The 22,554-nt window shown below is 33.2% G+C and overlaps 1 protein-coding gene across 1 annotated transcript in view; it reads left to right on the forward strand.

Moving 5' to 3' along the window:
* The window catches only part of LOC149795570 (uncharacterized), a 64,298-nt gene that overhangs the window by 27,312 nt on the left and 14,432 nt on the right, over nt 1-22,554 (forward strand). The window contains exons 12-18 of the mRNA XM_089965402.1: nt 462-637; nt 2,380-2,495; nt 4,933-5,113; nt 13,382-13,462; nt 14,097-14,189; nt 16,188-16,295; nt 18,594-18,746. Coding sequence (XP_089821528.1) covers nt 462-637; nt 2,380-2,495; nt 4,933-5,113; nt 13,382-13,462; nt 14,097-14,189; nt 16,188-16,295; nt 18,594-18,746 — 908 coding nt within the window. The remainder of the gene's footprint in view (nt 1-461; nt 638-2,379; nt 2,496-4,932; nt 5,114-13,381; nt 13,463-14,096; nt 14,190-16,187; nt 16,296-18,593; nt 18,747-22,554) is intronic.

Here is a 22,554-nt window from a genome sequence, read left to right on the forward strand (position 1 = left end):
CAAAACTTATTTAATTTCTATCTTGCAGTGTAAGTAGGTCTGTTAATGTAAATGTCTTGCATTTAGAGTGTATTGTGAACAAGGAGAGAGATCTACACAAGCAGTACTACCTGTTGCTCAGTCCCTAATGTTTGACATACTGGTAATATCTAAGAACTAACATATGACAACATTGAATAAATGTTCTTTAAAAGCAGATTTTCTTGGTTTCTAATATTACATTGGAAAAATCCAATTGATGATTGCATTAACAAGGCAGAACAGGAGAACATCAGTTATCTCAGTTCATTAGTGAATACAGAATTGACCTGGCTAATCAGGCTATTCTAAATAATAATGTTAAGGGAATAATATAATTAGCTGGAGTTCTTCCTATACAGTCATTTTGAATCAAATGATTTTTTTGGTAATTGGGGTTTGGATAAAGTGAGGTTATAAAGCAAACTTTTTTATTTGCATAGACTCTATCTTATCTGCTGGTCTGGGAGAGGACAATGAGGAAGATGACTCCGACCCCTTCATCCCACAGGAACGTGTGTTCAGTAAATATGCTGCCATGCTTTACACATCCAACAACCAGGGCAGGTCTTTTGAAGAGTTTAAGGATGCCAAATTTTGTCCCAGCTGCGGAGAAAAAGTGAGTAATAGAATCTGCTACATTTTCATGCAAAATTAAAATCAAATTCCCATTGTTTTATGGCATTGACTAATCGTGCAATTTTTGCTTGTTTATTTATTTTTCTGTAATGTTTTATATCAGCTTTAATATCTGTTGAATATGAAGTGTAGGCTCTTTCTTGAACATTATGCTAATATAGCAATGTTTATCTTACTCATTATTGAACTCTTTGTGATTGACAAAACAAAATTAAACACTTTTAAATAGATGGTCAGTTTAAACTTGACCAGTGAATATACCTAATTTTAACATAGAATCTTATCCATTTTATGGTGTATCCAGGATTGAAAATTTCAAACCCATTAATAAGATATTCACTTAGTCCACATGATTGGTCAATCTTTAAAGAGACCACACGATACAAGATGAGATACAGGGAGGTTGGGTGGTTGTGTGATTCTTAAAGGTACTACAAGTTCAATGAAATTATCATCAAACTTCAACTTGGTAAGTATGGTTTAATTTTCAAATTCAATGAACCTTCCTTACCACAAGGGACACCACAAGATGTATTCAAGTGTATCCTGTGACAGAATTGTAGTAAGGTAATAAGACAAATTGTTGTGTATCATAAATCATAAGAATTATGTAGACAAATTCCTTTGAATATGTAACAAACTATCCCACTTTATGAATGGCATATCTGATATTGAGGTCATATAACTCCTGAGTTTCACTTTCAGCCAAATTAGATATTACAAAAGTTAAATTCTGTTTGATTGGCTGATGCAAAATCTAAATCCAGTCAAAACTGTCAGCTCAAGTGTTTTATGATCTCCAGTCCCATTCTGGCAAAAAATTATGCAAAGGCTGATCTGACCTGGAAATCATAAAACTCTAAACATGAATTTAAGATTTTCTCTTTCCAGCCAATCAAAATGACTTTATAAATGTTAAGTCCCTTTTGATTGTCTAATACAAAATTGCAAGTTCAGGAGTTTTGTGATTTCCTTGCAGGACTGGATGCATGCTGTTTACAGTTTCCTGTATGTCATGCATTAGTAACCACAATACAGTCAGAAAGATTAGGATCATTTTAAGCACATTTAATACTGATAATATCAAAATAGATGTTGAAGCATCTTAACACAAATGAATTTATCAGTGACATGATTCACAAAGTTAAAAATACACAGATAAATACATTTAACATTTTTACTTAGACCTATCTTGATTGTTTGAGTCTACATGACAATGATCTGCTAATTCAAAAGTTAAATTGATTATAGCGGCAGGAAAAACACAGTGGTTGAAAAATGTGTGGTTCATTTGGATCAGTTGATAGTTTGAATAATTCAAGTTTTGAAAATTACAGCTGGATAGCATGATTGTTTGAAATGGCTCCAGGCCTGGCAAACTACAACCAGCAATTTTCAGAGTAGATCCAAATATTGTTAAGGAATTTTGCAATTTCTTTCATTAGTTGCTGGCCTAAGTCCAGCAAGTTTTTCAACTTAATTTTAGTCACTGGATGGGATTGATACCTATGTACTCTCATTCATGCTTGCAATGTCTTTTTGTAAGCTGATTTAGATGCTTCCAGGAATAATTTCTATTTGCAGACTGTGATCTGTTCACACAAACTTCCAGGAATAATTTCTGTTTACAGACTGTTATCTGTCCACACAAACTTCCAGGAATAATTTGTATTTGCAGACTGATTTGTCCACACAAACTTCCAGGAATAATTTTATTTGCAGACTGTGATCTGTCCACACAAACTTCCAGGAGGAGAGAAAATCTTTGTAATGCCTGTCCACTCCACTCACATCAAGATTGTTAGGCCCAAGGTCAAAATCAACAAGGAACTGATGCAGTAAGGAACATGACCTCTGTCTGTATTTTAAGAAATATTTAACTCAGCTTCTAAAATGCCTATTGTAGCAAATGGTTCTATGCAGCAAATGCCTCAAGCTGTGTCACATGAAACAAATAATAATATATACTGTCAAATACACAGACATGATTGTGATTTAACAAGTATCAAGCCATAACAAATTAGTAGTGGGGGTGGGTGGGTGGTGAGATATTGGAGCTTAATAATACCTTCAGCATGCAGTTAACTAGTTTTGATGCAAACCGTATCCAAACCGTATCCAAACCGTATCCAGTAGAATGTACAGCAGCTGCATTGAAAGCATGCCCATATGGGAAACAAGTGAAATCTGCAGGGGAAGTAATGGTGTATTGTGGTTGAGAACACAACATTCCTGATCTGGAAGAAAGGACCATCACAGAAATTATCTGGAGCGATAACTAGTACTAAAATTGGGGCATTTTTTTGTAAAAATTAAATAAAATAAGAGGTCAGCTTAGGACAGATCTGGAGATTTGCAAAATTTGGTCAGGAGTTTGGAGTTCAAAAGAGAGAGGATTTTCAGTGACCCAAATTTTGGCATATAGCATGATGAAAATTTTAACTATGGAACAAATGTCAAATTTTGAATATTAAAATATGTACCTTGTCTCATCAAATCAGTCCTTTCAAGGTAACCTGTTGCTGTTCGTACTCTTCCTTTCATGTACCACAAGCAGTTTTAGCATTTCTTTGTAGATTCTAGATTATATATGTGGTTGTTGTCATCATTGTTTGATCTTGACAGTCATAAGAGATGATGGATCCAGGAGTCAGCCTGAATTTTCCTCATTACTATAACCATCAATACTGTTTTTGTCATTGTTACTACAATAAAACCTGTCCTAAGAGACCACCCCTTCTGCCAACAAAAAGTGGTCTCTCAAGACAGATGGTCACTTATGACAGGTTGTTGCAAAGGACCAGTTAACAAGGTCAATATTCAACTCTGTTTAAAAATGAAAAGACCTATAACTACTGGACATGTATTGTTCATTCATAGTTTTTGTTAAAATACTGCATGCATTCATATATATATATATATATATATATATATATATATATATATATATATATATATATATATATATTAAAACATTCACATTTTTGCATATGAATTGCAAAATTAAAGAAACTAGTATCTGTTTATCCAGTCTTCAATTAACTTCACTTTTTAATCAGGTTGGTTCTCTCTTCCAGTGTTGAAATTTGTTATCTCTTTATTCCAATGAATGAAATCAAAGCTCATCTGTTCACCTGAGTGCAGCTAGTTACATCTTTTGTTTATAAGGTTATTTCATTTATGTCATCGGTGAATGAAGCCTTATGCTGCTATGTCTGAATAGATTTATTCATTTTCCAGATGAGTTAATTATGACTTTTGTTCATATTTAATTAATAATAATCAATTTTTAGAATTTTTTTTCATAGGTTTAAGAAACAACAACAACAACAAAGCATTAAATTACAGTATGTGTCCCTTGTATCCAAACATTTATCATATAGTGTCAACAGGCTATTGCAACTTTGTATCAGTGATTATATAAGCACTGTAGATAAAGTGTACATATACCGTTACGACGATCCATATTCTTATAGGTTACCTGGTGTAAGTTCAGTTTCATGGTTTTCATCCAGCCCAAATTCTTTTTCTCTCTCACTCCAGATTTCTGTGTATTTTGTCCTCTCCCCTTATGCATGAGAGGGGAGGAAGAGAATGGAAAGCAGAAAGGCTTGTGATGAAATTGTGCACATATTAAATTCATATTGAAAATGGGGATTATTAATACATTTTATCATTATTTTTATATGTCACTAATGATTAATGAGTGGAAATTCATCATTGATCTGTAGGCCTAGAATCAACAGCACACAGTTGCAAGAATGTTTATATATGTGTATTATTGTACCATGGGTGGATCACAATTTAATATACCAATAGTATTGCTATATCATTTTGCTTTATACCAGCACTTCAAAAGCCATGTTATTTTAATGTATGTATACACACACACACACACAGATATATATATATATATATATATATATATATATATATATATATATATATATATATATTGACAAATTCTTTTGCTTTTATAATTTTTGTGAGAGTTATTACCCATTTTGCTTACAGCTAGATGCAAGGTATAACATAATTTTTGTGACTAGCTGCTTTTCCTGTTTTTGTTGGAATACTGTGAACTTAATACATATTTTGATCATTGGCAGGAGATATTCATGCTGACAAATAATTCTGCTTACACTATTTTCAGAGTTATGTTCCTTTCTTTTACTATGGCTTCATCTCCATTATGGAGTATGGGTTTGATGAAGGGGAGGTGGGTGTATATTTACATGTCCTCACCATTCCTCTTGTTTTTGTTTTCTTTTGCAGAGAGTTAATGAAAAGAAAGAATGAGGAAATGGATGCTACTTTTGATCTTTCAAACGCAGTAGAAAGTAGGTCAATGGTCAGTCAAGAATTAAGCATCCAAGCACAGGAGAATCTTAACACAATGAATTCTCCCAATACAGCCCAGGAAAGTCCAAGTCTGATGGGCAGTGAAACACGCATGGTCAGTTACTTCTAAAATATATGGAAGACATTACTTTAGTTGTTATTATTCATCAGACACACACACACACACACACACACACAGATCATTGAGTTTGTCCCAAAGCCTGATTAGATTCTGGCCTAGAAATCATAAAACTTATGAGATTGAATTTGAACTTAGGATTCATCTCTGTCAGTCACAGAAAAACTTTGCATTTGTAACATCATGTTTAATTGACAGAAAATGAACAATTAACTCAGACTCAAGGAGAAAAATAATACAATGTCCAGGCTTGGTGACTGTGACGTTATTTTTCAGGAGTTTTATTTACAGACATTTTGGACTTTGAGGACCTTTTTTTTCATATGGTTTTCTGGTTTAAGCAAAAATTATTTGAGATAAGTTAAATTAGGTAGGCTTTTTTCTCTTTATATGTAGAGGAACTGTTGACATTTTCAGTGATTTTTAAATTTTTATGCCCCAACTACTTGCAGATGGGGTATTTTGATTTGGTCCTGTTCATTAATCTGTACGTTCATCCATCCATCCCAAGAAACTTGTCTGCAAGATTTTAAAAAAGAAAAAATCAGAAACACTTAGTGCAGAAAATTTAAATTTGGCATATTTGTATGCATATGTAGAGACCCAGGTAGATTTTCATGCCATTACACAGCAATTTCTTAATTGTTTTAAAAAAAACATTTTTGACCTTTTGGACTTGATTAACCATTTTTCACATGCAAGTGCATCTAATCTACTCTACCTCCTTTCACTTCAATCAACTTTCTTCTGCATTTCAATGGAGCATGTTTTAATGCTCTGCAGTGTCTCCATACAAGCAATATCTGACACCCCTGTTATACGACTGCCATTTACATGGTCAGTCCATTTACATGGTCAGTTCATGCTGACACCATAATGGGAATATTCACTTTCATAAAACATGCTTTATTAAAGTTTGTGTTGTGTCATTGCTTATGGTAGACTATTAGGTAAATCCTAAATATCTAATCAGAGAAAAGAGGACACTCCAGAGTATTCCCTCAAAATGATGCATATGCCACTGTTTTTTGCAAGTAGACTAACAGAATCCAGCTTATCTCTAGACCTTGATAAATAAAGAATCAATCCCAATGGCTTGTACAGCAGTAATAATGATTGATGATTTTTTAAAACCCATCAACGAGTGGAATCATATAGCTTACTAACTTAGGACTCTCTGATTAATGTACAAGTAAGCAAGAATGTTCTTGTTTATAATTGTATAAGTTAGAAATAAGCAATATGCACTGTATTTTGGATTGGAAAGGTTTCAATATACATAAATTAATATGCAGTTTTTCTAGACAGCCATATTAGGATGGCAGGATTTTCTGTTGATAGGACTTTTTGCACAATGTAGCAAGAAACTTGTATACCAAGCTGTGGTTCAGTGGTAGGTACTCCAATGGAAGGGTTAAGCAAAAACCACTTGCGGTAAACAAAAATGAAATTTTTAGGCATATTTTTTGTGTAGATGACCTGAATAGATTTCAGGCCATTTAAGAAATTTTTAAATTGTTTACATATTTTTTAACTTTTTTGACTTGGACCTTTTGAACAAAATCCATGTTAGCATGAAAAATCAATTCAGAAAGATTAATAAAATTTGTTGTCGATGTTTGTATGCATCTCTTAGATGTATTTGTGAGATTTTTGTGCAATTATAGCATTATTTCAATGTTTTCTAATTTTTTAAAAATATTTTGGACTTAGAGATCTGCCTGTCTGTAGTGTTTTTCAAATACAAATCTAATTTGACAGACTTTGTAACATTTGGACTTTTGACAAAACCCATGTAAGTATGATTAAGCAAAACTCACAAAAGGTAGACAAACTAAACTTTGTAGGCTTCTTTGCATCAGTATGTACCAGTAGATGAATTTATTTAATTTATAAGCCAATGCAGATTTTTAAAATATTTTTTAAATATATTTTTGAACTTATTGAACATAGCTAAAGAAGTAATGATCCAAACAAGACCAGATTTAATATTTAAATACCATGATTGGGTTCCAAAATCTTATTAGATTTAGGAGACTAGTTTTTACACATTTTGGAACTTTTTAGACTTTCATTTTTATTAAATGTTTTTGTTAACATAATTAACAAAATCCACTTTAGGTAGATAAATTAAATTTGGGAGACATCTTTGTATTTATATTTATACAGCCTGATTAGATTTTCAACAATGAATGAAGTTGTTCCTTTTTTAACAATTTTTAAAAGCTTTTTGTGAAATCAAAATTTAAAATACATAAACTTGCTTAGCACAATTTGGCAAAAACAAAATGAGGTAGACACATGAAATTTAGCATGCATATTTATAGGCATATGTATATTTTCATTTAGGTTGTATACTTTTTTTATTTCTTGGACGTCAGTGTTTTTGATTGGCAGTGTTTTACAAATACATCTTTTCTTTTTCATCCAATATTTCAGCCTCTTGTGGAAAAATGGAGATCTTTTCCCAATTTTTGAAAACCTAAAGCTTTTTGCAGGCTACTTAAAGTGATGGAACTGTTTCATTTCCAGGAGGAAAAGTAAAATTTAGGTCTTTGAAATCTAGGATATCCTTTATCACACTCCTAGCAAAAATTAATTTTTTTCACCTCTCTCTGTTTGTTTCTTTTCATCTGTCAACAGTCAGTGTGACAGAATTACATTAATTGTCATCATTGGGTGGGGGGAAGCAAATATGCTTGCTTTCAAAACCAAATTCCATCTAGTTACATGTAAAACTTCAAACAACATAAACTCTGATCTTATGCTGTAGCATTCTATATGTACAAGCTTATACATTGAGTCCAATTTACATTAGCACAGACCGAGATCTGCAATTCCATAATGTGCCAGCAGATCATTGTCTTTATTGTTGGGTCCGCTGATTAATCCTATCTAACTGCATAGACCCAGGTCTGCTGACATATTATATGATGGAAGTTCTGGGTCTATGCAGTTTGCAGTTGGAGTCAACTTATAAGTGAACGTATAAGGTAGGACACAGTTTAGCCCATTGATTTTCAATAAACTCATTTGTGAAGGTATTTGTTATGGGTCATAGTTGCACATACCAGTACATTGTTTTGTTTGACTTAGATTTATTTACAAACATTTATGCATTGGGTGTACTGCAGATTGATGTTGAAAAGGTAAGCAATTTTTGTATTTATTAGTCATAACTGCAAAGTGTGAGCAGTAATTGGTGATGGCTTAGAAATATTAGCACAGTGATTGGTTGTTAAAAAAAAATGAAGCTATTTTGGCATTACATTGAAGAAGAACTGCTTTGTTTTCAAAGTAAAATCATGTAAAATTTAGGGCACAATTTTGAAATATTCTGAAGACCATAGACTTATATGCATTCATTTTCAAGACAAATGATTGAGATCAGTATCTTAGGAGATTCAAAATGTTAAAATTATATGAAAGGTATAATTTTTTAAATTAAGAAGATTTGTTATTTAGATCTTGTCCCTAATTAGTAAATAATAAAATGGGATAAAAGTTGTGGTTAAAGGATACACGACACTAGTTGTTAGCAAAGTAACTTAGAAGGTTACATTTCTGTACAACATTTCTGTATGACAGAATGCTTGAAAAACTCTTCATTTGCACAGTTGAGACACACCTTTGCTCTTCATTAAAAAAATTATTTCTTAAAACAATGTATCTGCTTCAGTAGATGAATACCTGTTTTTAAAGCAGTAATAAATTACCTGCTATTAAGGCTTTAGTGTATCTTTCCCTGGTGCTAGTTCCAAGTCTAAGGACATTATTCTGTCCTCCAATTATAATTGAAGGTTTTGAATATAAAAATAACATGATCCCAGTCTAATATCTTTGTCCACTTAAGACAATCAGAATATTATACTTTATTTCCCTGGACCTTGCGCAGTCTGATACACATTTATTTAGAGCATTCAACCCTTCATCAGTTAAGTCATCTATGCATTTCTACTGTCAATGATATCCTTTTTGTGTTTTATTTGTTATTTTCTCCCCAGTCCTTACTTTATTTGTGTCCATTTTCATTGATTTTGATAGTTCTTCACAGACTCAGAACTTCAAAGTCATTTTTCATTTTGATAGTTGTCATGTTGCTCCAATGATTGCCACTCAGTGATCATCTTGGTCTGTTGACCAATAATTCCAGGGAGTTATTGCTTTGGTCATCTTGGTCTGTTGACCAACAATTCCAGGGAGTTATTGCTGTGGTCATCTTGGTCTGTTGACCAATAATTCCAGGGAGTTATTGCTGTGGAGAGATCTACTGTCACTGTGAAAAGGATCATATTAAACAATCTATCTGCTAAGTTTTCAAGTAAGGTTACCAAATGCATTGCTCAGGCTGGAAGGCATTCAACCTCCAAGTTACAATACCAAGTTGAGAATTTTCTGTAGTTGGTGCAATATGAAGTGCATGGATTCTATCTACACCCATTTGACTGCAGTTGCAGATTGTCTTCATTTTCACATCAAAGATAAAAATTGCTCAGTATTCATAATTAAGGGCTATAGGGCTGCCTTCTCCAATATTCTCTATAAGCCCCACTAGGATCAGACCCATATCTTTTGGAACTGATCAGGTACTTTGAGCTCCAGAGACTAGTATTGCACTTGTTAATGCTGAGGTGTAACTACTTTTGTGTTCTTTGGTTACCATCTAAACGTTATGAACCTTTGAGTTAAGTTTCCTTTAAAAATCTTACACTTATAACAGTCTTTATTCTCTCCGTAGCATTGGCAAGGAAAACATAGTGAAATTAGTACTTTGGTAAGAATTCAGTTCAATTTTGCCCATCACCCCTGCTAGGGTATAGGCTGCCCACAAAAGATTGCCAGAGGCTTCTGTCCTGTGCCATCCCCTCAAGCTGACTCCATGTATGACACATCTTAGTGATGCCCACCTCAAAGTCGTATAGCCATGTGTTTCTTGGTTGGCCCCTTCTCCACTTGCCTTGAGGGTTGCACCTTAATGCTTGTCTGGTAATGTTGGTTGGTGGCTAACGTAGGGTGTGACCAATCCAACCCCACCTTCTATTCTTGATCTCATATTTGGTAAGTATTATTCTACCTCTTATAATTCTGTGCCAACTGGGGTTTCTGGCCATGATTCAGTTACCTTTGGTAGCTCCTTTTCTTATTGTAATTCACATTGTGAGTCATACCTTTGCTGGGGATGATCAAGATAAACACCTTTATGACTATGAGCTTTACATTTCTATCTGGCTAAATCAAGATGAATTGTTTGGACATTTAAAAGAAGACACTAATCAAGAAAGAGATCTCTTCCATGAAAATGAAAGTACTTGAGGTCAGGGCAGTTGCTTCATATTTGGCCTGTTTTATTTATTCTTCTTTGGATGATATCATGAAAGCCACCATCTGTCATATTTACTCCACTTTCTGGTCATTCTACCTTCATTCAGTGGTGCACCAGAGTGAGGGCATTTATGCTTTGGGTCAAATTGTATCATTCCAACAAGTTGTCCAGCCATCCCCCAGTTGGCAGTAGAACATCTCACTGACAATGATGTTAAGCTGACTTGACAGCTTATCTAAGACCACTGGGCTGGCAAATTCCCCCATGCAATAATAACAGGTAAAAATGTACTTTTCAGGGGGTAAAACTAATTTTAATTAGGTTATACCTACCAGCTGCTTTTGCACTATTGCCCCTCTCTCCCCACTCTTGTGTCCTTTTCAGTTTCAAACTTAGTCAGACAAGGATGATGTTACAGTTATTGGAAGTGGATTAACTAGGAATATGTTATATATTGCTCTAGAAATCCAATTACTGATTGGAGGAGGGAATAATGTCCATGGACTGGGGACTAGCACCAGGAAAGATAAAAACCATACAATAATGGCTGGTAAGTATTACATAACTAAAATTAGTTTTATCCTCCCAAAAAATACATTTTCGTTGTTAGAATTGTAAATAATTCCTGGGCACACCAGCATGAGAAGACACTGTACAAAACTGCTACTTTCAAAAGAGGTTTTATTTTTTGTAATATGTACCACTTTTCAGGTTATTATCTTGATTTTTCCAAGAAAAATCAAGAAAATTTGGATTGTTTACACCATAGCATTCTGTTGACCAAGTGTTACATCACACATGTGGCCCACTCAACCATTGTCTATTTGTTGCTGCTGTAATTTCACAATATAATTATGCATCATTATAAGTGTTACTGTTGGTTGCATGCACTGGCCTATAAAAGTGATATCTTTTGTGCAAAATAAGTAACTCATTTTATTGATGTGATGATGTAAAGGGAGACAATTCAGTAATGAAAGTTGATCAAGTTGGACAGGAACATTAAAAACTCATTTGCACTTTTAATGTCATGCACTTGCTTTTTATTCTCAGCTTGGTTTCATGTTGATTCTATGCATCAGCACCCTCAGGAGTGAATTATTTTCTTGGAATTTTGATGTAACTAGAGCTCTTCTTAAAATGCTTTAATGCACCAATATTTTCAGGATTATTTTGCAAAATGTTCAGGTAATTTGTCAGTCCCTTTTTGTGTTTTGTTTGATTTGTACAAAATGAATTTAAATCTCATGAACTTTGGATGATACATCACTGTACAATAGAAACTACTGACATTCTGGGAGTCAGAGTTGAAAATGTTACTCAGAAGTTTTCTTTTCTTCTTCATACTTAGAACTAGTTTAACTCTGAGGGTCAATAAATTAATTAGTAAAATGATTTTATTCATCATTGTCCCATTAAATAATTCATGGCAAGGAGTGAAATGAGAAGCTGTCAAAGTAAGATCCCTACCAGTCATCCCAACAAAGGCAGTTTTGTAAAACTCATAGACTTTGTTACAATAATCTGTTTTGACCTGTACACTAAAAGTACAGGTGATGCTCAATTTATGCTATTGATGTATTCCTGAGTTTATTGCATAAATCAAAATTGGTGTAAGTCACAAGTAATGTAAATGCACGTATGTAAGCTGCATGCAAGTCACACCACTTGTCACCACCAACGGCATGAGCACAATAGTGCAAATTTAATGTTATTTCTTCATTATAAATGGCATTAAAATGAAAGCGTGTAGATTGAATTGGCATAAATTGATCATCACCTGTATTAATGTCAGAATAGATTTTAATGGGAAACAGCCATTTACTCTCCATTTTAATTTCAGAGACTGACTGTTTGTCCTTTAAACTTTGTCATTATATTCATCCTTGGATCAGTTATATTCTACATTGCATAATAGCAATATGTATACCATACTGATTTTAAAAAATACATAAGTAAATAAAAATAGTTCTTTAGCAACTGCTATAGCTAGTGTCAGAATTGTTATCACTGCACAGCAAGAAAACTTCATTTGGGAAATATTGGTTCTAATAAATCCAGTTTATTCTTGTTTATCTGACCAAGTCTTTATGTTATAACTTGTTGGATTATTCTGACTGTCAGATAAACACAAAGCTTTTATAATGTTAATTGATTGAAATATGTGTGCTAGTATATCAGAGATGTGCAAGTGGATGAGAGTGACAATTAATATGGGTTCTGAAGCATAATGATCAGCATAACAGTTCTCAGTAATTGCATGGAATGAATATCCAGGTACTCCATATCGAATTCACAACTCAGCCAGCATCTTGTTAGACAGACAGATATGTGCACAGACAGGTATGTGGACAGGAATTCAGCATCAGATTATAGAATAATTAATCTTTTTATTTCCAGCAATGCAATATCATAATGAAAATGTCACAGTAGAAACATGAGGTCATCAGATTAAATTTTAGTTTAATGTTTACCCCCCCAAACTTTCATTACCATATATATTTGCTTATAAGTCACATCCAACTGTAAAAACAACATAAACCCTGGTGTGGCATCACATAATGTATTGGCAGACTTGGGTCATTCTTGTTTATTCTATTAATTACTCCTAACAAACTGCATAGACCCAGATCTGCTTTTGCATCATGTGCCAGCAGATCTGGTTCCATGCAGTTTGCAGTTGGATTATACCTACAGGTGAGTATATATTGTATGTTTCATCATATGACCATGATATTTGAATAAAATAAAGTCAAATTAACTGTAATTTAATTGAAGATAATCAACATTATGTTATTCATTAATTCACACATTTAAGTATTTAATGTCAAATATATTTCCCATTTGCTGAAATTGACCAAAATCAGTGATGCTAAATATTCATGAATTGCCAAGAATTCTGTTTTTTTTTCTGATCCCAGCCATGGACAGTGCATAAGCTGTTTGATGATTACAAGAGAAGAACCAACCTAGAAAGAAGCATTCCCAGACACCTGTCTCTGGTCAGTTATACTAAGATATAAGTGATTATGCTAGTCTGTTAATGTCTATTTCAGATGCTGTTTGTTATTTCAAGTCAAACTGATTACCATAAGAAACAAAAAGTATCAAACAAATAAATAAGTCTTATGATGCAAAAATATCTTGGAAAATGCAACTGTCATTTTCTTCTCATAAGAAACCACTAATTTCTCTCTTATCATTTATAAAATGATCTGCCAGTTTTAAGTTGGTTTTCTTTCCTGTACTGTATAGTATTTAAAAGTGTTAGTCAGTATGGTTTTTATGACACTGTTTGACTTATTAAGTTTATTCTTGCCTGCTTAATTTCTTTATCATTCAATAATATTTAAAGGACTTCTTCGATTAGAACTAAATTTTGCTATGAAGCATTATATCAAAAAGACCTAGGTCAGGTTTGATTTTCACCTTATTCTGTATAAAGGTTAAACTGTGTTAATTCCTCTTGTGGTCTCAAAAGTTTGCACTTGTTTTAAATGCCCTTTAACATCTTTGATGTATGGTATTGCAGTTTATAATGCTACCTTTTATATTGTATTGTGGGAACTTACAGCAATATTAGAATGGTATCAAAATAATGTTGATTTATGTTATTTCCTACTTATGTTTCCATAGGAGCGTACACTGTCTATTATAGAACAGTTCTGGACATACGTAATATGGAGGGATGACCATGGCAAGGAAGAAGAAATTCATTTATCTGTCCTAGTAAGTTTTTGTCATTCTTGGATTCCTGTATGTACTCGCATATATGTTGGGTCCAGCTGCAACATAGACCCTGATTTGTCATTAAATAATGTACCCTCAGATCATGCTTTCAGACATGTGTTTTACTGATTACTACTAGCAAACTGCATAAAGCCATATCTGCCAATGCAGTATGTGATGGCAGATCTGGGTCTCTGCAGTTTGTAGTTGGACCCAACTGCTGTGGATCAAAATACCATAGCTTTACAAACAGATTAGAAATAGAGAGGCGCCATTTTCTCTGCTTCAGATGCACTCCCCTCAGCCATAAGTGGCAGTTTTTACTACTTTACCACCTGGATGGTTTTTGAGACTCAGATATGTGTTTTGTGGTCTCAAGAATAGTAAGATGTGTGATCCAAATAAGTGATTTTACTGTTGTGGATAAGTTCATTTTCTCCTCCTATATTCCTGTAGAAATTGTAATAAATTCAAATCTGATTACAAGAAAATATATTTTTTTCAAAGTATTAATGCACTTTCAAACAAAAAGTAGTGTATAAACATCACATTATCATACACACACACACATTAAATTATACAATACACAAAGTCTCTGTCTTTAAAATCCATTGGACATTGGAATATGGTATTACTTTATAGTTAAAGATGGTATTACTTTACAGTTAAAGACTTTGCTGCTCTCATAAGTTCACTAAAGTGTCTAAAAGTAAACTTATTATTATTATTATTGCATATCACTGATTTTATAGTATAGTCCAACTCATACTCGGAGACAGCTTTATTGCTTACATGATATATTAAGCACACTGTCACCAATTTTACTTCTGAGATATGGAAAAAGTTCATTATTTATTTGCCAAACAATTGCAGGTCCTTTACGTTCATTGGATCATTGGTTTCTTTGAATGTTAGACTGGCTTCCTACCTGTTTACCCAAGTTGAACCATTATCTATTCTAAAAATAGTCCATGGCCAGACCAAAATATAAAAAGAGGATCAGCATGGGGTAGACAGATGCATTAGATGAACAAATGGGTGCATCCTTTAAGAATTTAACAAAGAAGCTTGGATTCCTGAGAGCCCCATAATCCATTCTTGATTTCCGGCTGTATTTTGATGTTTTGTTTTCAAAGAATGTACCATACAATACAGGCTGAAGCATTTTCATCCACAAGGTGCTGTTTGTCCACAAGGCATCCATGTATATGTATGTGTTCATTCCTCATCGGACCATGACTACTGATGGTATATCACAGACACACTGCATCTTTAATTGGGTTGGTAATGGTTGGCTATTGATCTCTCTCTATGACCGACAGCCCCTTCTACCTCCCAGTTGACTACAACTCTCACTACCTGCTATATGACTGCTATTCCCTCCTATACCACACTTACCCACCAATAGCTACCCAGGGTCGAGAAAAAATGCTGCTGCTTTATGGCCTAGTAAAAAGTGATGCAGGGTAAAGTCAGACTCCCCTTTTAGATCTACTCAAGAATAATTTAATTTCTGGCAGAGAATACAGGCATGGATTGATGGGATTTTCTTCAAGAGATGGAATATTTTATCAGTCTTCATGAAGGACAGGAATTTTTTTCACCTTATAGCCTGGGATCAGACCAGATTTCTTTTTTTCCATATAAGGGGTCTTCCAGAAACTTTCTCCTACAATCATAGCGCCTTAGCTGAGAAATAAAATGATCAGTGCTTGTTTTGTTTGCAGTTGTACATGACTTATAAGTTAGTATATTTGGTAGTTTACAGTTTGAGGATTTCAGTAAATTTAGAATATTTGCAACATTAAACTTTTTTTGTAATTTGTTTATTAGCAATATTTGTATTGCATGTTCTGACTACATTATTATTCACATAATGTTTTTTAATTAAAAATTGTTACAAAGTAATTGATTGTTGCTTTAATTAATGAAAATAATGTGATCGTGAAGTCTATATATATTACAGTATACATAATATACTTGAATTTTCCATTTCAGGACAAGTTGTATTCCTACATGGAAGACAGATATGTTGTAGAAGATGTCACATTTCTTTGTGCTTATGACTTTATTGCTTCCCTTGTAGAATATGCCAACTCCAATAAGGTAAATGAAACTGAAATTGGAGAAACATACCAACAGACATATCTAACATGGCCTCATGAGGGCATAAGCGATTCAAGCCTAATCATGGATATTAATGTTTGCTTTGATTTTTAAAGTAAATTTCATTCAAAATCATGATGAGAACACCGCTTACCATTTTTTGTTCTCCCTTATGTTTCTGCACAATAACTTCAGTTCTCCATCATTTACCATTACAAACTTTCTATCTGTTGCACCAAAGAAATCTGTTGATTTTGGTGCAAAAGGTTAAAGTTAAAGGTCACCAGGACACAAAAAAACTGTTTCCACACAATAACTTGACTTGTGTACCAGATGCTGTGATTAAAGTTTGCAAATGATTTGCATCTGAGATTAGAAAGACTCCTGTTGATTTTGGGGACAGAAGATTAAAGGTCAAAAGACAATAACTAAAAAGATGAAAAATGGTTTCCACAATATTTCTCACCTGCTTGGAATAAACTTTGTGCTTGGCTCGTATTTGAGACAAGGAAGGCACACATATTTATTTGGGTTCATAACTTGAAGAGCATGGTCACAGAGACTGAAAGAAGGAAACTTTGCTCTTGTTTTAACATAACTTTGAAGATGACTTGCATTTCAAATAAGGATGACATCTATTGAGGTCATGGTTAGGGTCAGAGGGACTTCAAGAAGAAAAAAGTCTCCACAAAATAACTAAAATCATTTGTCATAACTTTGAGAAAAACGTGCATTTGAAACAAAAAAAGGCATTATTTTTGGAGTCAAAAAGGTGAAAAATCAAGGACTCAAGCTAAATATAGAAAATGGTTTGTGGACAAAAATTACACTTCTGGACCATATACATTCACCAAAGCTTATAGAGTCTACTCTTTGGACAAGAAAGAAACCTACTGATTTTGGGTTCAGAGATCAAAGGTCAAGGTCAGTGTGACTGAAAGTATAAAATATAGTGTTTGCATATTAATAATTTTTGTTCTAGATCAAACACCTTGATTCAGGTTTGTGGATAGCCCTCATTTAAGATAAGGAAGAGGTCTACTGATTTTAGTGTTGAAAGGTCAAAGTCATTATTACTCAAAGAAAAAATATGCTATCACAATAGCTTTACCAAACATTGAGTAGGAAAGAAACCTTCAGATTTGAGGTTCTTAATGTTGGTGGTTAGTTTCATGGCAAGTCTGATAAGAAAATAATTGTTTCTGTACAGAACATTTAGTTCATGAGCACATGCCTTGACTTTAAGGTCATGGTCATTACCACAGTCAGCCATGACCATCTAGTGCTTACGTATAATGTGCTATTCATAGTAGTCCTGTTATTATTTTTTGTGGTATAAAAAATGACAGTAAAAATATTAAACACAATTTTCAGCTATTTTTATGTACACATATTTGTAAAATATTATTTGGATGTTCTCTGGAAAAAAATAAAAGACAAAACATGTTTATGATTTTTGTGTAATGTCTACACAACAATTGAGGGTACAGTACTACCATATGTACCTGCTTATAAGTCTAGTCCAACTGGAAGCAATGTAGACCATGATCTACTATAATCTAATGCACTAGCAGGTTAGAAACCGTGTTGTTTGTTCTACTCTGTTGATTACTCCAAACAAGCTGCATAGATCCAGATCTGCTTGTGAATTATGGGATAGCAGATTAGAGTCTATACAGTTTACAGTTGGACTTGATTTATAAGTGAGTATAGACGGTATTTTTCTACCCATTTAAAGGTAAGTATATTCATAAGTTGTTTATGGCACAGTAATCAAATTCCTTGGTTCATCTATGGTCCTAGGTTAAATTTTTGGAGATTTCAAAGCACACATCATGGCCAACTCAGTGTTTTATATTTTCTCAGGCATAATTTATTTCCAGGTTTAGTCTTGAACAAGTCACTGTCATTCTATAGGTTTATGACATTTATCACTCTTTGTAGTTTTAGAATGACTAGAATATGTAGAGTCTCCATCTCCATAAGCATCAACCCAGTACTGCTAGCTTTTGGGTTTAAATATATATTTGACCCTAAAATAATTAAAAAAATAAATGAACAATAAAAAAGTAATTGATCTTCTTGTCCACTTGTTTCTCAAGAACTGATTCAGTATATTACAAAAATCTGTTTTCTCTGTATATATATATATATATATATATATATATATATATATATATATAGATGCATGTAAATTCTTTTCACTTTTGTTATCCTTGTTGCAGTTGCTGTTAAATAAAGATTCTACTTCATAAGATTTGCAACTGGTTTGATTTCTTTTTCTGATTACGCTTACAGATAGTGCAGTTATTGGGCCATGTTCTGGTGGGGAACTTGCAGGGTGCCACATTCCGTTACCTGTTATTGATGTGTGATTTCATTTGTGCAGTAGACTGGAAAGAAGTGGAGGACTTCAGAGCTTTTGCTGCTGTTGTCTACCCCTTCCTAGGGGTAAGCAGGGAAATAAAAAATATGAAGTTCTGGGCTCAGCATGTTTATCAGAAAAGATCACAGTATCATAGTGCAATGATTGAAGAGAAATATTTCTTTTGATTATTCATACTTTTACACAGGATATGACTGTATTGGACAAAGTAGTCCGAGTTTGGCAGTGTTTGTGTTCTTACTTTAACGTTTAAGAGTAACCAGACTGATTTATTAATATTATTATTATTATTGATCAGCATATCTGAAAATTAGGAACTTATTTATTGTAAGTTTTCATGCCTCTTTTCTCTTATGCTTTGAAACTATATGGTGTGTAAATATTGTGCCTTACAATTTTGATCAATGTCTCTTGGGACAAGAGATCCAAAAATGGCTGTATTTGCTGGACATGATTGACAAATGAGCTCCAGTGATTATTAACTGGACATGAGGTGCCCATAATTAGCCCATGCAGTTGTTTGGTCATTATGTTTTTCCTCTTGTTTAAACACTCTTTGGCCACATAGCACAAGACAAAAAAGGTGTAAAAAGTTATAAAAATGTATTTTTTAAGGATTGTTCCAGAGTCTGTATTACAGACCTCAAACTCAATATCTTGTACTAAATTGTGTGGTGGTGTGTTAGCACATAGTATTCCTATAACACAAAATATGTATAGCCCGGATTGGGCTCTGATTAAAATGAAAAAGGATACTAGCAACAACAACAACTAAGTTTTATTTTCATTCTCCAAGACTTTTTTGATAAAATAACAGTTTATCATTTGACTTAACCAGAAATGTATGTCAGTAAACGTATTAACCCCTAGCACCACATTTATGCATCATGAGGTAGTACCCTACTTATGAGCTTGTAGTGTCAAGATGACATGTATGATACACCAACAATGGTGGTATTACAGAAAAATGAACAGATATAACTGTACAATGATACCAAATAATCCCTACTCGCATTACAAGATACAATGGGAAAAACTTAAGTTTTTAGACCTGATATTTTTAACCCAAAACTTTGCTGGTTGTCAGAACTGGATTTTTTGTACTAATTTTAGACTTTTTAGCTTGGGTTTTAAGGCAGACCTGTTTGAACTGCACAATGGACAAGTGAATCCTTTGCAAAAAGTAGGATAAGTTTGAGATAAAAAGTGGCCAGGACACTCCAGCTTCATGGACACCATATTTTCAAAATGTTCAATAATTTTAAATATGAAATAAAATTTCTGAACACTAAGTAATTTTTTTAAAGCTAATATAAAGTTAAATTTCGAGGCTGGAAAGTTTTTTTAAAACTAATGAATGCTTCACTTTGTTTTCCAAAACTGGTAATTGAGTAGGCATCTGTCAGGCTGTGGATTACACTCAAATTGATAAACTGAAGGTGTAACTGTTAATAAACAGCAATAAAAATGGCTGACATGCTCAGAAAGTTGTTAACAAGATGTTTCTTACAAAAGGAAATCATGAGCTTGTGAAAGATAATGATAAAGGACAAAACAACATTTCATCTTGAGACTGTTGACAGAATAAAGTAATGAGCCACTTTAATAACTTCAATGGTCATCAGTGTTATATTAAGCCAACATGATTGCAAACTTCTTTTATTTATATTTACCAATAGACATTGTACAAAGGGAGACAAAGCTATCATGCATGTAATTAATTCCTATTGTTACTAAAGTGGATTTAACTTGTGTGATATGAAGTGTTTAGATATGTATAAAGGCTGTTATCTTTATTTCCCTTTAACAATGAACTAAACTGGGTTACATTTATTTAGTTTAAACATATTTTATTGTTGCAGTGAGATTGGGCACACATTCTAGCAACTTAAATTAGTCCTCTCCTTACATGATAAAAGTATTGCAAAATATTTCAATGTGATAACAGTGTAGCAAACTTTAATAATGAAAATGAATGGAGAGAGAGAGAGAAGAAGGAAATACAGTGACATCATTTGTCATTTGAATATGTTATTCAACATGTCCATTATCAGTTATATATTTGCATACATGTTCTAAATTTTTCGTTTGCACTGACCTTTCCCAACAGTAATAAATCTTAGCTAACAGTCAGAATAATTTTCTCATCAACTTACAGAACATGAAGAAATGCATGGTTGTTTCTGTCTAACTGCAGGAACAATGAAGGGTGTCCACAAGTTGAATGTGGTCAAAATCAGCTTTTAAGGAGCTCACATTTTGACACAATCTAGTGTCAGTTGATATTATTTAGAACTCGAGGACTAAAATAAAGCATTTTACTGGATTCAGTTTTTGGACATAAATATTTTTTCAAAGCACTAAATGACATGCTACATTTAGTGTCATGTTCAAGATTGTTACACAAAGCTACTTTTGAGGGTATACAAGATGATTTATTGGAAATTAGTTCTCGATGCAAGTTGAAAGTTGAAAGTTGAAAGTAAGTTGAAAAACAGTGGAGAGACAAGGAAGGAATCCTAATTGATATTTTTTTAAAGTGTTTATAAAAATAATTATACACTTATTTAAAAATGCATTTTTCAGAAATGTTTGCAACACAGCTATGAGATTAGTCTATATTTGGAAACCTTGTGAAAATCACCTTTTTTAAGTAATGGCACAAGTTTCCATTTATCTGGAAATTTGTTTTCCTTCAGCTACAGATTAAAAAGAATTTTTCAGTGGTGCTTCTTTCACTTCACTGATGCCTTGAATCTTTCTGTGACTTATGTCATCAGGCCCAATTGCTTTAATTTTTACAAAAATGGATTTAGTAATATAATTTTTTTTTCAGAGCATTTTTGTCTTAAAATTGGGAGGGAATTATTTCTATCATCAGTAGTTGAAATCAAAGTAAATTAAGTTTTTCTTGGATGCTCTGAATATTGGTTGTGCAAGTAGCCTACGTAGCTCACCCTTACAGAACACCCACATCTCATCAAGCCTCACCTCAGTCAAACTTGGGTGTTTGAGAAAACTTGCCAGTAGCTTCCTGTGGGTTCATGGTCCTTCCTGTGTTCTTCCTTCATCAAATAAACTGGATGCCATGTATAGCCTATCATGTGCTAAAAAATGCCATTAAAACCACAAAACCCCAAATCTAAATATTTAAATGAAGGAAAGAAATGTTATTAACCTTGTTAGGCCTCAGTTCTTTGTCAATACCCCCAAAAAGAGTTAGTAAAAGGGATGTCAATAAAAGGAATGGAATAGTCTTGATGACTGGCAGTACAGCAATTCTGTATGCTTGCATAAATTTTTTTTTAAAGACTTTAACATTCGTTTTTATCCCTTTACCATTGAAAAAAAGATAAATTGTGGAATATTCCAACGTAGAATCTGCATTTCATTATGCAGTTGTCTATAATGATTTGGAATTTTCTTATGTATGGTCTTTTCTTCATTGGGGGTGTTCCCAACGAAGACAAGATATGCGAAAACTATACTGAAATTGTGCTCAGAGGATGAGAAGAGAATTTTATTATAGAGCAAAACATAAACAAGACTATAGATGAGAACATTGTTACAAGTTTTTCATGACTGAGATAATTTGCTGGTTAATTTAGCCTACAACTGGGCAGGTGTATTGACTTTAATGTTGAAACAATGATCTTATACAATGGTGAAACTGTATACTGAAAAATTTGAATATTGATTGACCAAATATGGAGTTCTCATTTGAGATTAAATCATAATGTAATGAATTCATGAAAAAACTGTGGCAATCATATTCACCCCCAAACGAAATAACAACCTAGTCTATCCAAACTTCTATATACAAAACCAATTAATCAAATACGTAACAGTAGTCAAATTCCTAGGAATGTTCTT

The sequence above is a fragment of the Sinohyriopsis cumingii genome, chromosome 7 (assembly GCF_028554795.1).
Source record: "Sinohyriopsis cumingii isolate HCF-2022 chromosome 7, ASM2855479v2, whole genome shotgun sequence".
In the NCBI taxonomy this organism is placed as follows: Eukaryota; Metazoa; Mollusca; class Bivalvia; order Unionida; family Unionidae; genus Sinohyriopsis; species Sinohyriopsis cumingii.